Here is a 16160-nt window from a genome sequence, read left to right as displayed (position 1 = left end):
ACTACCTTGATTTCGTTTCATTTTCGCTTGAAACGTTCATGATGCTGCATTTTTCTTTGTAAAAGGCATTCATGTCATCTTGGACTAAACTACGTTATACTGCAACTTCAAGTAATGATTCAAATGACGTAAATACAAGCCAAATGGAACTAGGAGCATTTAGGTTATTTATTACGGTAATCCGGAACAATCAATTGAAGCACAAGATGTGGCAGCAAATAAAAACACGTCAAAATAACAGGCACTCGAAGTCAACGATTGACTGTGTACACCTTTCTTTTTCAAAGAAAGCTCACTGGCTTGTAAGCCATTAAAAAAAATATGAGAAGATTGCACTCCTTTCAGATCTCCTGAAGAGACAGTACGTCTTCCTTTGTCGCAAGTATTTATGCAATCGGGAGCTGTAGACTACTATTGAGGAGACAACACACTATGCCAATCCAGACAAATTGGAAGCCTAAAAAAAATTATTCAAATAATGGTTGGTCTGTAGAAAGATGAGTCGGTGGTCAGCCGAGCCGATAAGAATTGCAGTTGCACGATAAACGTTGCCCACCTTTAGATTTAAAAAATAAAAGTATACTAAAAGGAGCTGTAACTAAAATTAGGCATGAACACTGGCGCTAAGGTTGCCGCGATGACTGCCGCGGAGGCTACATGAACGGCTTTCATTGTCCCTGTTGTTAGTGTCATCGCCGTTATGTTTCAGTCCATTCTTATCAATCGATAATCTAGTTCCCACAGAATGGATTGTAGCTCTACAAACAACGACAAGGGTTATCATAATGAAGAAGAGATACGATTATAAAGTAAGGCTTTTTACTTACAAGGAAGAAGCTTCTGTCATTTCGTTTTTCGTCAGATGATATTGATTTTGGTCGACCAGCCCAGCTATCCCCTAAAGAGACATTACTAGTTAGAATACATTTCACGCTAATTAAAAATTAAACTAAGCACGAAACATCTTATAAAAACTAATTCTGAACGAGTTCAAGAACATGAAGGATGATTAAACCTCGTCGTAAAGGACTAAAACCAAAGCAAACAGACTAATTACAAAATAACATCAGACAACATTGTAAAACCATCACACATTTTTCATTGATGCCACGTCTAGTCACGCTAACTGAACGGGATATTTTATTTTAAAATTTACCTCCAAGCGTTTTAATTGATTCGATTTTCCGAGTACTGATCAACAACGAACGCAAACGGTGCTGTTTCGTCACCGTCTCCTTTGTGAACTGTTAATCTTTCATACTGCGTTCCGGAACAATTCACGTACAAGCGGAGGGACAAACGGATACCGAAACAAAACAAAGAAAGGCGACGATCAGCAAAAAAGACAAATGAAAGCGATCGACAAGAAATGAGATTCCATTGATATAATCGTGTTACCGGTAGTCGAGAACAGCAACGGCCACCGAAGGAGTCGATTAAATGAAGAACTAAATACCCGACCAGGGTCATGTAGAGAATGCCGAAAATTCCAAACGCAGTGTATATTGCCCAGTGGTGAGGTAGGCTTTCGTTAATGGTTACGACCACGAAAAAGAGATTGATGCCTACGACGATCACCGCCAAAACGGCGAGGAGAATTTTATTGAACCTACACGAACGTAAAATTAAATCAACTCGAAAAACGTAAAGAATATAAGATAATTAACTTACAGCCCGTTCACAAAGTCGCCCATAATTTTCGGCGAACCTGTCGGTATGAGAAAAAGGGGGAAATGAAACGCGGAATATACCGAACAAGTTCAGTTATTTGAATTGTGTTGTTGCGATTATTACTGGTGAACGTCAACGTAGGAATCAAGGCGAATGGCAGCTGCAAACTCATAACAGCGTTGAGGTAGTCATTCAAACTAGTAAGCTGTTGAATATCGGCGAAGATGGCCAAGAAAAGAGTAGGAGAAATGGCAATGGTACGAGTAAGCAAAACTCGCTTCCAGCGTGCCCAGTGCAAATTTAAGAAACCCTGACGCATCGATAAAAGGTAATTTGAACTCCATAATAATGTTTTCGATTTTGATTTTACCTCCATAACAAACTGGCCACTGTAAGTTCCGGTCATTGTGGACGACTGACCAGCGGCCAAGATTCCGACAGCCCAAATGTATCTGGCTGCATCCCCGTACTTGCAGCCCAAGAACAGTCCAGCGCGGTAAATGTCGGCATCAACAGTTTCATTGTTGGCCTAAATTGACGCGTCCCACAAAACCAGAGATTGGTACGAACAATTTCAAACTATAGGTTCTCAAGCCAATGGCCTGTAAGCTTTATACGCACCGGAAAGAATTCCTCGATTTCTTGTTCTGAGGACGACGAGGTGCTGTTCGCACACAAATCTTGCTGAAAACAAATGGTTCAACGTTTAATCAAAGCAGATTATTAGGCATGTGCAACAGACACGAAATCGCGAGCGCGTGCGGACGCTAAATCGTTCGCGTCACTTACCACATCTTGATTGGTTTTCCCGAAAAGTCCGTAGGCAAAAACGCAGACGACGAAAATGTTAATAATGAACGAAATGAACAAAGCTATGCACGACTCGATGAAGAAATACTTGTTCGCTTGCTGGACTGAATGTTTGTCTTTGCGATCAACTTTGCGCGACTGAAAAAAAAAATTAAAGAAAGAAAAGACCAAATAATATTAGTTTCCAGCAGCAAGATGAATTTGATTTCATATTACCTTGACTAGAGCTGAGTGGAGAAAGAGATTATGAGGCATGATGACAGCACCGACAATGCCTACAGCTCGAAGAACACCTTCAGGTCCGCAACCCTTGCAACCCGGGATGAAGAGACCTTTGATAACTTCGATTTGTGGCGGCGGATCATGAACGTACTGAAATTCAAAATGAAACGTCGTTGAAAACCAAAATCAAAATCAACATAAGGTACAAGTCTTATTTCTTTTAATGAAATGAAGTACTGACTTCATATCCAAACGTGATGGCCATGACGGTAATGAGGAAGCCGAAGAAAAGCTCCAACTTGCGTAAACCATATTTGTCCAGGAGCAAGAACGTAAACGTGTCGAAGACTGTGATAAGGACACCTCCCCAAATGGGAATTCTGTAAATGCGTCAGAGGATATTGCATGAATCATACGGAACGTAACTCATTTTTGTGTGGTTTTCGACGAGGGACAAAGTCCAATTTTCGGTGACTAAACTTACGCTTGATCGGAGAGAATGTAGATGGCCAGTGACGTCCCGATGACTTCCTGAATGTCAGATCCAATAATCGCAATCTCGGCCATAACCCACAATATGAGGCGGGGCACTTTCGGATATTGTTTGTAGCACATCTCTGCCAAATGCAGGCCCGTAACCATCCCCAATCGGATAGCCAAACGTTGAACCAACAGTCCCATGATCGTTGCCGTCATCAGCACCCACAGTAACTGTAAATATTTTCCTTGTTGATAAGCACATTAGACAAAATCTGAATTAAAAAAAACAAAAATGTCACCTTGTAGCCAGCCACGACTCCCGATTGTAAATCAGATTCAATGTTGCCTGGATCTAAATAAGCAATACTCATCAGAAAGCCCGGCCCGGTGAAAGCCCAAAGAGTGCGGAAGCTAAACGATTTCTGTTAAATGTGATATTGCCAATATTTTGCATAAAGTTAAAAAAAAACAAAAAAAACATAAATTAATAATAATAATAATAATAATAAAGAAATTGAAATTACTTTTCCCAAATCGGGTACGTCGATCAGTTCATCTGCATAATAGGTCTGGTTTGGGGGAATGTCGTCCTCGTCGTTATGGTACGCAGAATTATTTCTGCCATGGTCATCCGTTTGGCTCACACCCAGTTTTGACGCACCCGATTCACTCGAAGTGGAACTGCTACTGTTAGACGAGCTGGCGCGCTTACCATTGACCGACGAAATTGTAACAGACTCCATTGCGCTGTTGAATACAGCTGAGATCGGAAATTCTAAATCAGCAAAGGCCGCAACTATAAAATAGCAAAAAAAAATTTGCCTTCAATTACACAAGTTGGGGGGTTGCAATAAGTCAAATCCAAGCCAAAGCAGATGCTGAGTTCTTCTAGTCAACTACTCAGGGCCTATTATCGAGAACGTCAATTTATAGAGAAAATTTGCGATAAGGGAGGGGCGGAGAACAGTAAGAGCAAGGCTCGAAAGTCATGTCAATCCTGCAAGCAGAGTTTGAATAGATTATTGAGGGTGGGAACAAAAGAACGTTATTCATAACGGTTAGCATTTGTTTCACGTAACTAAAAAAAAAAATATCTCAACATCACGTAGACATGAAAACCACGCGATTGGGCAATGGATTTAGTTTTTCTAGTGGAGGAGAATTACTAAAATAAATCAAATTAAAAATCGGCTATGCTGAGATTAACAGGCATTTCTAGTGTTTGATGCAATGAAACAGTGGCAATGCCTGTAATAGTCTGTTACGTTAGGCAGAGTTGAAAAAAGGCGAGTAAAATTATTGTTTGGTTTAAATTGAAAACTAATTATGGACGCTACCGTTGCGTTAGGACAGATCATTTCTTGATAATTTCCCATGCAGTGAAAACTGTAGTAAAAAATCATCAAAGATCAAAAGAACAAGAGAAAGTGGGATTGCGGGCGTAGCAATAGGACGGAAGGATTTCAGCTGTAGAATATAATAACGAATGAATTAATGCCATTCACGGGGCATGTGTCATTCGGATCTTCAACAATTTCAAAAGTGAGCGGCGAAGATGACACGCATGCCGCTCGTGTAGACAATGTACTCTTTGTTTGAAACCATAAGATAATGACGTAAGCTCCTTATCGCCAAGGCGAAAATAAAGCCACATTCACCAAACTCTACACAGAGTAAACATACATTCGACAAACAGCATCAAGAAGTTGACTTCGTGCGGTTCGGAATTTCCTTGATTCCTTTCTGTAAAAAAATATGAAGGCAGAAGAGGTCAAGGTAGAATCACTCTGTTAGGAAAAATTGCACAAAAGACGATTCCGAAGGGAGCTATGTCTACGTGATAATGGAGAAACATGTCACATTGAGACAGCTGCTCATTGAAAAATCAGCCAATGATTACCTTGGTCGGACAGGATTTATAAACTCTACTTGCAGCACCCAACAATTATAAAAAAACAAATTGAGAATAACCCCCCCCCCCCAAAAAAAAAAAAACAAAAAAAAAAACAAAACAACAAAACAAAAATATATCACCTATTTCTTTTTTTTTTCCCTGTTGAATACACGATAAGCTTCAAGCTAAGGATTTCACTTACAATCATGGCAGATCATTCCAACATGTTCGTAATGCAGTACAGTTCACTCGAGTACTTAAACTAACTATTTACGGCAAGGATGGAAGGTGACAGACGCATCCTAGACATCTGATGGTTTCTACTGTTTTATATCGACGAAGTCTTTAACACCAATCATTCGAAGGTAACGTAAATTATTTTTTCTCTTATTCCTACCCTTTCACAAGATTATTAAATACGATTCTTAAGAGCTAGGCGACTAATCCAGAAGTCTAGTGCAGACGACTGGGAAATTATCTGTTTGTTATTGTAGCTGTAACAACCAGATAAGGCTGATGGCTGTATAGCAATACCTTTTCTCGTAGCCGGGTTTGAAAACTGAAGATCATTCGTCGATCTCTGTCCACTTAGCCAGTCAAAAACACACAATCACTAAGCATGGATCAGTGACATGAGGGTGGAAGTTCGCACATACACGCTACTCGTTCTCAGCATAAGAGCCGTTTCAAGCGGCAAATCGTAGTTAGCTACTGGTAATCGTTTCGCAGACGAATTATATCCCTAATAGCTCCGTCCATGGGGGGTATTCAAGCAGAAGTTTTCCTATATTGCCATACCATTAAAATCATGCAAGGATGGATTGCAATTCAATTGGCGTACAATTTGAACAAGAGAGCAGGGGGGAACACATTATAAACACCAACTGCACCTGAGTTTAATCTATCCAACGTTTGGTTCGAAAAAAAAAAGAAACGCCCAATATGCGTTCAGTGCCACCCACGTAACGGCAATGCAACGAAGGTACAAAGTATTTTCAACATAATACATAAAGGAAATCAAATATGATTGAAATTGTTTGTACTTTTCGAAAAGGGCTAGATGAACGACCGAGGTAAGGCAGAAAGACGGGATGTCAAAATTAGATGCAACAGGAAAACATTGTCGTTCTTTTGAGCAACACAAGAATTCGTTCACCATTCAAAAGAATAACTGCTCAACGTGCAAGAAAGTGTCCTACTAATCAATGCGAAGGGTGAGAACCAGAGAAAATGTAAACCAAAAAAAGAAAGCAGAAAGGAGAAAAGAGAGTGGTTAAGGCATTGGTCTAGACAAAGAACTGGTACGAGACCCTCCAGATAGAGAAATCAGACAAACAGCCATAGGCTACATTGACAACTCATATCCTAGTTATAGAACTTTTTTATGCTTCTGAGATCCACGGTAAGATGGCAATAGCATATAACGACGAACTTTTTCTTCGTCAATTTTTAAAATTAAATATTGTTGATTTTGCGATGTCAATTGCAAAAGAATACCAGGAGAATAAAAAAATTCAATGCGAATACAAGATAAGCCACCCTTGCTACTGGAAGCACATTATTGAGAATGCCGGCTACATGCAACGCTTTAATTATTGAGCACTAAATGGAGTGGGGAACAACCGTGCGAACTTTGTTCTTTAAATCAAGCAGTGTCTTTTGCATATAACCGTTATCAAGCGTGGCAATTAGCAGATAGTGAAGTTAAACTATAAAAAAAAGACGTTGGAAGGAACTAATTACACAAACCGAAATTTTTTATGAACTTCGTTATTATTATTACAACTGTTGTATAAAATGACAGAAACGCAAAAAAAAGTAATAAAAATAAAACAACATGCAGGAATGTATACTGCTATATCGCCAGCATAACGAAGTCCAAATTATGATTGAATTTCATCTGTTACCAAGATACAACTAATTACAATAGTTACGTCATGTTTTGAACGATTGACGAGACATTAGATTTGCGAAACGTAAAACGGAGTTATAGGAGCAGAATCTTTATTTATATCAGTCTTTCTGAGCCCTAACCTTTAGGTCAGCCATGCTTTCGTCGTAAAGAAGACTGAAAAGCGGTGGCGGAAAAACTTTAAAAACAAAGTAAAAACAAATGACGGTTAGGAGCGCAATGGCAAATCGTGACTTCAGCGCACCTACTGTTTCCGTCATTCCGTGGCTGAGAAGTTTATTCCCTGTTGTTTTGCACTAAAGAACTTTGTTTTGATTTCTTTTCGCAATTATGAGAAAAGCTTTTCTGCGATAAACAAATTGTATGGAAGATCCATTTGTTTTTTACGTTCTATGAAAGGTAAAGTAAAAAATTTTATCATGGGTGCTTAAAACACGTTGTCGTTGTTTCTCTTAGACTGGTGGTCAATCTCAACTTTAAACAGGAATCTTTTTAACAATTTTTTACTTACGCAAGACTGTTTGGCAAATCCAGGTAATAAAAAAACTAAATTTTCTTCTGTGTCTGATTATCAAGATCAGTTGGTATATTGTGCCTTTCAGCATTTGTAAGATGGAAGACCATGAAGCCCAGAATGATGAAATCCTTGCATTGAAAAGTATTTTTGATGAGACCCAAATCCATGTGAACAGCTCCAGTCATCCAATTGTTGGTTGCATTTATGTGAAGCCAGAAGTTCCCTCAACATTTGAAATTCAAGCAAAGAAAAATGGACAGCTGCTCAAATTCCGTGTTCAACATCTTTCTCCAATTGAATTACATTTTAATTACCCAGTAAACTATCCATCAGAAAAGCCACCTAACTTTACGTTGGTTTGTAAGTGGCTGAGACGAGACCAGGTATTCCCCATTCTATTTACTATTTTCTAATAGATGGCACTTACACTGATCAGCACATGTTGTATTTCAGCTTTCAAAGCTATGCCAACAGCTTGACAAGAAGTGGGAGGATGATGTGAAAGGTCAGGCTGTGCTGTTTGAATGGATACAAATACTGCAGTATGAAGCCTTAAAATGGCTCGAAATTGACAGCTACGTAGACCTATCATGGGTTTATATGACAGGACAAAATTCTAGACTGTCATATGGTCCATCAGATTATCAACAGTTGCCAACTGCAATTGCTGGGTCAAGATCAGTTGGGAAATTGGATTCCAGAGCTGTTTGTGATAACCAGTATGAAGGAGACCTCTTAGATGTGTTGCGTGAATATGAAAGGATAGCGGAACAATTGGTGTTTGATAAGGCTAGTCACACATGCAAAGTTTGCTTTGACCATAGGTTGGGTGCAAATTGCATACAGTTTCCGAGCTGTGGACATGTATATTGTAAAGAATGCATGAGTAGCTATTTTGAAGTCAAAATCACCGAAGGAACAGTAAACGGATTAATTTGTCCCGAAGACAAGTGCACATCACAGCCTTCCCCTGGTCAAGTATGCATTTTAACACCGACGATGGTAAATTGTTAGTAAAGCAATTAAAATTTATAATACCTTCCAAACTAGATCAAAGAATTGATTAGTCCTGATGCCTTCGAACGATACGATTCTTTGCTTTTGCAATCTACCATAGCATCGATGATCAACATTGCGTACTGCCCGCGACCACAGTGTAAGTTTTTCTGGAGTTGTCTGTCGTTATCCTCATATATTTTATATGCGTAATGTTTTTGTATAGGTCAATATCCCGTGTCTTACGATCCGGAGAGCAATCTAGTTTCTTGTCCATACTGCAACTTCCATTTTTGCCTTATGTGCAAGGCAACCTACCATGGAGTTGCTCCATGCAAAATGAGTTCAAGTTCGTTCATCATCGTTGTCGTATTGGCAATCGTTCAAATTTAGCTAACCATTGGTTTTGCTCTGTACAGCGGAAAAAATGAAGCTCTTTGAAACATATACTAATGGAGATGATTCAACGAAAGTTGACATGGAAAAACGATATGGGAAAAAACAGCTAATATCCATGATAAACGATATTCAGGCTGAGACCTGGATTGGGCAGAACAGCAAACCGTGTCCACATTGCAACGCGCCTATTGAGGTAAAGCTAAGTCCTTTTTTTCTAGATAAGTGTGATGTGTTACTGCTATTATTGTTGTATTTTTTTTCTCCAGAAAAAAGATGGGTGCAACAAAATGTCGTGCCCTCGCTGCAGCAGTTATTTTTGTTGGCTATGCCTTACTCAGCTCGATCCCAAATGCCCGTATTTGCACTTCTCAAATGCAAGTGCTAGATGCAATTTATTCGAGGGCTTAGTTCAAGATGATCGCGAAGATGCCGTTGAAGTTGATTGGATAAATATTAATGGTGATAGTGATGATGATTTCAGCGAAGACGATGGTTTCATTAATATGCTGTAAACATTTTTGTCATACAAAATTATGAAAAACCTAATACGTTACCGGAAAATCGCGTAGAATACATTTCTTGCCGGAAGTTATCTCAAGTTCGAGGTGTAATTTTGGTGAGTAAAGCGAAAATTATCTTTCAGCCTACATATGTATAAAGCTTCGTTCGTTTTTGTTTGGAATGGTTAGATTAGTGGTGTTATTGAACTATTTGGAGATAGATCTTTATCCTTTTTTAAATTCTTGAATGTTATTGGATAGCTGTCGACAATTTCTTTTTTGGCGGGGGGGCGGGGGAAAAGGAGATGTTTGGTAGTTCATTTTCCTTTAAGATTTAAGAATAGGACAAATAAAAATAGGCTTAACTTAAAGCAGAAAAAAGACTTATCAATGTTTTTAAAATGTAGTCCTATTTCCTAAGTCCTATTTCTTCCATCCTGTTTCACCACCAAACCAAAGTTAGTCTGCCTTCCTCATCATTACCCACCTTGTGTTTGCTTGCCAAAATTGAAAGACTCATCTGTAGTGCTATCTATATATAAATATTTTTATAATTATTACTTTTATGTGTTTCCCGCTAAAAAGGGGTATGTGATTTACATGCGTCGCCTGGAAAGGGAAAGGCTGCATTTTCATCAAGTATATGTGCATCAGTTATACAAACATCGCTGTAGCCTATTTTGATCGCGTACACCAGAATGAAAACTATTGTCTAATGTTTAGCCATTTTTCGTTTGATTTTGAGTCGGTGTGCATACAACTGAACTGTAATAGGTAAAAGGCCGGATAGCTCAATGTTGTTTGGAACGCAGCACTCCTAGCGGTGTTCTACCCTGAACCCTCTATATTCTTAACCAACTGCGCTGTGAGTGCTCACACTTTAATATTACACCGTGCCAATTGTTGCTGTTTATCTTTAATCAACACTCAAGGACATATCTGTTTCTACACGATTCCAGAGGCAGTTTGCCCTAAATACATTTGGTAGTATCTGTTTTACTCATAATGTCTTACCACAGGGTGCAGGTAATGCAAGAGTACCTTTTTGTTCGTTGTGTACACAGATCATGGCTAAGAAATCCACGATTATTTGCTAGGAATCAAAACAATGACTGATAGTGTTGGATCTGATCGTCGAAGCGACACATCTGGGCACGGACCCGGTGGTGTTACTCCAATTTCTGGAAGATTAAGGATGGATGCTGTGTGTGTAATTGATTTAAATCAAAGTGAGTATTTAAGTCACAGAAAAAAAGCTTTTGACGAAGTCAGACAAGCTACTGCAGCAGTGAATTCGAATTGCCATCATGTTCAGGTATTAGAGTTTGTGTTTATTTTGGTTTTGTAACATGGTAATCCTACATATATTTTCAAAGTTTGAAAAGCTTGACTTTGGGGAAACAACGATTTTGGAAACCTTTTACAATGCTGATGTGGCTTTAGTGGATTTATCAAACCAAGTTCAGCAAAGTGCCTTGTTCTATCATTTGGGTGTCAGAGAAAGCTTTGGCATGAAGGAAAATATCTTACTTTACAATGATATAGACCCCGGACTTACTTTAATGCTCAAGGTATTAACTGGTTTTCAGAAAGTGCTATAGTTTTGCAAAGTTACAAAACTAGCACTGATTGGAACTACAGCTGACACAATCGATTGTATTTTTATTTCAGAGGTCATGTAGCAATTACACATTTGTGTCCTATCGTACTCTTGAGTGTGGAACATGTGTTGAGACTGACCCATCAGCAGCCCGGTTGGGATGTGGGGAAGATTCTGGACCAGAACCAGGCTTCAAAATTCAGTTATCAATTAAGTTGAGAAGGCTTTTACAAGATGTTGAAGTACAATCCAAGGCTCATATGAAGGAGAAATTCCTTGCAGATTTAAGAAAGGCAAGAGAAACATGGACAGGTCAAGAGCTGATAAGGGCTCTTCAGGGGATGAGAAGAAGGCTTGATGACCCGAATATTCTTTCGGGGGATGTTATTCTCAACATGTTAATATCTTTCAGGTAACGTCGCACGTCTTACTTATTCTGTCGGAAAGCATTCATTAATAGCCTTAATTAACTTTGCAGAGAGGTTCAAGATTACGATGCAATGGTAACATTGTTAGAGGACCTGAAAACAGTACCGAACCGTCGTCATTACACGCATACACCAGCCATTCGGCATTTGTATGCCTTCGCCCTGAACCGAAGAAACCGAGAAGGCGATCGTGAGCGAGCTCTGGAAGTGATGAAAAAGGCATTAGAAAAGAAAGAAAATCATGTCCCCGATATCTTGTGTCTATGTGGACGAATCTATAAAGACATTTTCGTCGAGTCGCAACATACTGATATGGACAGCTTGCAGAATGCCATTCACTGGTACAGAAAAGGTATGTTTTCCTTCCAATATTTATTCCCCGTATTCTTCTCTGGTTATCGTATTGTCCTTTATGTTGTGTAGTTTTAAGGTTGTCACCAAAACAAATCGATTTGATTATGAGTTTTTAATCATTTTAGGTTTTGAAGTGCAACCCAACGAGTACGCGGGAATCAATTTGGCCACACTGCTAGTTATAGCAGGGAACGAGTTCTCCAAATCGGAGGAACTGCAACACATTGGCATGGTACTAAATAATCTGATTGGGCGCAAAGGATCCCTTTCGTCGCTTAAAGATTATTGGGACGTAGCAACTTTTTTCGAGATTTGCGTCTTGGCCGAAGATTATGGCAAGGCCGTCCAGGCAGCTGAATGCATGTTTAAGCTCAAACCTCCCAATTGGCATTTGAAGTCAACTATTGGAAACATAACGTTGATTAATCGTTTTCGTCATAAATCGGATGAAAGCACCGGTGGAGCTGGTGAATCAACGCCATCCCCTGAAGAGCAAGTTTTCAATTTCTGGCTAGAATATTTCGTCGAAGCCACAAAAGCAGAAACAGAGGAAACGATTCGCTTCCCTATTGTTATCGTGGAACCTACCAAAGTGTTCATGCCTTCGTATGTTAACGTCCATTTGGGAGCGGAGGAGAAGTCTCTGGAAATCTGGAACATGTGCCTTGACAGTTTATTGGTAAGCTTACATCACAGTCTAGTCTTATTTCATAAGGTCTAATTTGATTGCATAACATTTCTTTTTCTGATCCAAGGGCAAGTGCCGCCAAGTTCACCATTGGCTCTTCACTGCCGAAATGATCAAGAGCGTATCGCTTTACAAACGCGATGAACGTTGCCTTTTCCTTTACGTCCACCAAAACTCGGATGATTTTCAAATGATCTTCCCATCGGCTGCCTGTCGCCAAATGTTTTATGATCTGGTTCTCCAGCTTACCGCCGACCTTGGCGAAGCTTTTACAGATCTCGATAGTGACTTGACACCCGGTGCGATTCGTTACGAATATGAACTAGACGACCAGAGTAGGCGAGTTGTGCTGGGAAAGGGTAAGTCAAAATTAAGAGAAACAATTTTTTTTAAAAAGAAATATGCGCCAACTTGAAAAATCTTTTATAGGTACCTATGGTGTGGTGTACGCAGCTCGAGATTTTGACACTCAAGTAAGAATCGCTGTCAAAGAGGTGCCAGAAAAAGATATCGGTGAAGTACAGCCCCTTCACGAAGAGATTCGACTCCATTCGCAGCTACGTCATCGAAATATCGTCAAATATCTCGGTTCCATCTCTGAAGGAGGCTTTTTCAAAATTTTCATGGAGCAAGTGCCTGGTGGGAGTCTTTCCGAACTATTACGTTCGAAATGGGGTCCTCTCAAAGAGAACGAAGCAACAATTGCGTACTATACGCGGCAGATTTTGCAAGGACTTAAGTACCTACATGACCAAAAAATTGTACATCGTGACATCAAAGGCGATAATGTCCTCGTCAATACGTATAGGTATTACGATAGTATAAAAATGAACCCAATATTATCTTTTTCTAACTCCCCTTTTGTTTCTAAAAGTGGTGTGGTTAAAATATCCGACTTTGGCACCTCAAAACGTCTCGCTGGTCTATGTCTTAGCACGGAAACATTTACTGGCACCTTACAGTACATGGCGCCTGAAGTTATCGATAAAGGTCAACGTGGCTATGGAGCTCCAGCAGATATTTGGTCTCTCGGTTGTACTATTGTCGAAATGGCAACCGGTAAACCTCCGTTTATCGAATTGGGATCACCCGAGGCCGCCATGTTTAAGGTACAACGTATCCGAGGTGCTGCGTACACAGATAGCTTTTTAAAAATGATCCTTCTACGTAGGTGGGCTACTACAAAATGCACCCCGAGATTCCTGTAGAAATGTCAGATCGAGCCAAACATTTCATTCTGCGTTGCTTCGAGCCCGATCCAGATCGACGAGCAACTGCCGCAGAATTAATGGAGGAAAACTTTCTATCCGAGTTCGTTTTTAATGTTCTATTAATGGCCTTGTTACATTATCTAATGCAAAGCATATTTTTCTTTTGTGTTATACCGTAGGAAGAAAAAGATGGGGCGCCTTCCATCGAATCAAGAATACAGCCGAAGTGTTTCTGTTCCTGTCGGGGATCGTTCCATGCTCCGAACTGAACGTGGTAGTCACTTACCAAGAATGGCAAGCTCTCCCGAGGAAAAGTATTGACAAACAATTTCTGAATCGTAAAGCAAACAAAAATGCTGCTCATTTAATAGCTTCTCCATCATGTTAATCATTTTTCATCTGTTGATCGCTTCCAGCGGATTTGCTTACATGACAACAAAAACAAGCCCAGCCAATACATCTATACATTCGCCAATGTCATCGCCGGTCACGGTCCCAGCGCAGTTAAGCTTTACGACTAGGTAGTATTACTATTTTTTTTTATTTAAACTTCTGAATTCATAAATGTGTATGTTACTCTTTTCAAGCACTGTGATGTCATTGGACGAGGATTCGCATGTCGGCGGAAGACGAAGCTCTGCAAACAGCCATGGAACAAATACTGGACCGTCATCAGGTTATATGAGTCCCTTTCCTCTTAGCCCTGAGGTCGATGGTTGCTCGTCTAAAGGCGGGGGCATTTTAGGTGAAGGAGTCGAACTTTCTCCGGAAGATGGGTTTTACACACTGAAAAAAGATTCTCAGCGACGACAGACGTTGACGCGCGTCCTTTCGCAAGATGGCAAAAAGATATGTGAAGTTTGGCTTCGCTCGTTGGAACGTGAAGTTGGGCAAACTCCGCTGACTGCACCGCACTTACTGACGTTGATGCGAGGCCTGCGTGATTTTATTCCGGAACAAAACAAATCTGCAATTGAAGCAGCAATAAGCACGCTTCGAGAAGAAGTCGACTTTGACGTGCTTGCCCTTAATCACATTCAGCTGGCGTTGTACCTGTTCCAGGATGCAGTAAGATATTTTGTCCAAAATTTTTGTTTTCCTGTACATATGTAACATGTAATCGTGTTCATATTTGGCACAAATTGTTTTACGTTTGCTTTAGTCTGCATTTTCTTCTCCATCGTTCAGGTCAATGCCGTTTTGCGAATGCACAGTATCAAACCTCATTGGATGTTTGCCTTGGACAATTTAGTTCGCAGCGCTGTGCAGGCAGCAATAACAGTTCTTAGTCCAGAGTTGGGTGCAAACCTGGCCGGTGGTGAATCCCGACGGATAAAAGTATTATAAATTGAAATCAGACGATGATCTAGTTTCTTATGGTTGTCCTTCTTAAGAGTGATGACAGGGACAGAGTGGACGGAAATGGCGAGGGAAAACAGCTTGAAGCCTGGGAAGAGGCGGGAGAGAGAGTAGAAGAAGGATCAACCTCAGGAGTTTCAACAATCAACTCAAACAAATCGCCAAAAGAACCCACAGTGAGATCAAAGATATTGAAATCGGATGGTTCCGTATATTTCGTTCCTTGTTTGTTTTTTTCTAACAAACATTGGTACTTTTAGGATCATGAGAGACTTCGAGATGAACTCAAGAGTACCTTAGAAACAGTGCAGCGCGAAAACTTGCGTCTAATGCACGAGTTGCTGGACACACAGCGTAGTTACCAGAACACTTTGCTAGCTACACTGTCTCATCAACAGATGCAAAGACAACTGCTTCAGAATCTTTTGCCGTCGAGACCACCGCCGGAACGAGTTGTCGAAAGTATGAATCTAATTATTACGTTACAATCACTAAAATATTCATCGGCTGGTTGGTTAGGTGATCCCGCCCTTGACCCGTTGCTCGTCTCCTGGTTAGAAGGCAACGGTTTGGAAGACAACGAAATAGCGTTGTTCACTTCGGAAGGCTATCTTTTGGCTGATGTCATTGCATTCTTTACGAGAGAAGATCTTCGAAGACTTGGCTTGCGCGGTGGTAGCGAATTACGACTGTGGAGAGCAATTTTAGAACAGCGAACCCAATCGACCGTGACTTGAAGTCAAAGAGTACCAAGTGTTCAACCTCATGTTGAGCTAATTGAAACTTAATTCTGCATGTCTCGTGTGGTCGTATAATAGTTTTTGAATGAAACCAAATCTGCCTTCTTTTTCTTCCAGTTGTTCCCGTCTTTCCAGGATTTCTTAGCGTTTTTTTTGCCTTTTTAGCTAAGAGACGTTGTAGTCACCTGCCATGTGCCATAGTTTTAATTCATTCTTCTGGCTCCTATTCTCACATGGTTCGCCAACAAACTCATCTTGTAAATTCGTCCAATTCATCTCCCATTCGCATGGTCATGTCCACCGTAATACAAACCTTTTACCATAGTTTTCTCATTTTTCATAAACAAGAGATATTGACATTTTGAATACGTAGTTACCA

At 40.1% G+C, this 16160-nt stretch overlaps 3 protein-coding genes across 6 annotated transcripts; 2 read left to right on the top strand and 1 right to left on the bottom strand.

Moving 5' to 3' along the window:
• Nucleotides 1–163: 163 nt before the first annotated feature.
• Nucleotides 164–10679, bottom strand: LOC130702851 (natural resistance-associated macrophage protein 2-like). 4 transcript variants are annotated; one of them, XM_059495246.1, is made up of 14 exons: nt 10676–10679; nt 3708–3870; nt 3483–3605; nt 3188–3414; nt 2945–3083; nt 2698–2853; nt 2461–2619; nt 2293–2355; nt 2042–2200; nt 1795–1981; nt 1672–1708; nt 1399–1609; nt 828–898; nt 164–758 (listed from the first exon to the last, which is right to left on the bottom strand). In XM_059495246.1, exons 3-14 carry the CDS (start codon nt 3552–3554, stop codon nt 605–607), a joined length of 1635 nt encoding a protein of 544 aa, XP_059351229.1. In that variant the 5' UTR covers nt 3555–3605; nt 3708–3870; nt 10676–10679; the 3' UTR covers nt 164–604. The 4 variants fall into 4 exon arrangements, 3 of the variants coding, with proteins under 3 accessions (XP_059351229.1, XP_057380442.1, XP_059351227.1); XM_057524459.2 differs by lacking the exon at nt 10676–10679 and adding an exon at nt 6121–6292 and having other exon boundaries at nt 3708–3979; XR_009004458.2 differs by lacking the exon at nt 10676–10679 and adding an exon at nt 1157–1260 and having other exon boundaries at nt 691–758; nt 3708–4018.
• LOC130702852 (E3 ubiquitin-protein ligase RNF14-like) lies at nt 7246–9462 on the top strand. Its single transcript, XM_057524460.2, has 8 exons — nt 7246–7388; nt 7446–7523; nt 7592–7889; nt 7960–8484; nt 8557–8662; nt 8729–8851; nt 8922–9094; nt 9168–9462. Exons 3-8 carry the CDS (start codon nt 7602–7604, stop codon nt 9411–9413), a joined length of 1461 nt encoding a protein of 486 aa, XP_057380443.1. The 5' UTR covers nt 7246–7388; nt 7446–7523; nt 7592–7601; the 3' UTR covers nt 9414–9462.
• On the top strand, nt 10303–16105 carry LOC130702847 (mitogen-activated protein kinase kinase kinase 15-like). Its single transcript, XM_057524453.2, has 17 exons — nt 10303–10427; nt 10499–10716; nt 10778–10972; nt 11073–11413; nt 11480–11781; nt 11909–12462; nt 12539–12830; nt 12901–13279; nt 13346–13580; nt 13643–13782; nt 13862–13996; nt 14099–14203; nt 14270–14750; nt 14871–15020; nt 15077–15217; nt 15302–15503; nt 15561–16105. The coding sequence occupies exons 2-17, from the start codon at nt 10510–10512 to the stop codon at nt 15776–15778; spliced, it is 4077 nt and encodes a 1358-aa protein (XP_057380436.1). The 5' UTR covers nt 10303–10427; nt 10499–10509; the 3' UTR covers nt 15779–16105.
• The last annotated feature ends 55 nt before the right edge of the window (nt 16106–16160 follow it).

Source organism: Daphnia carinata, chromosome 5, assembly GCF_022539665.2.
Source record: "Daphnia carinata strain CSIRO-1 chromosome 5, CSIRO_AGI_Dcar_HiC_V3, whole genome shotgun sequence".
Taxonomy (NCBI): Eukaryota; Metazoa; Arthropoda; class Branchiopoda; order Diplostraca; family Daphniidae; genus Daphnia; species Daphnia carinata.
The sequence above is the reverse complement of the archived record's forward strand: the minus strand, read 5'-3'. Positions and strand labels throughout refer to the sequence as shown.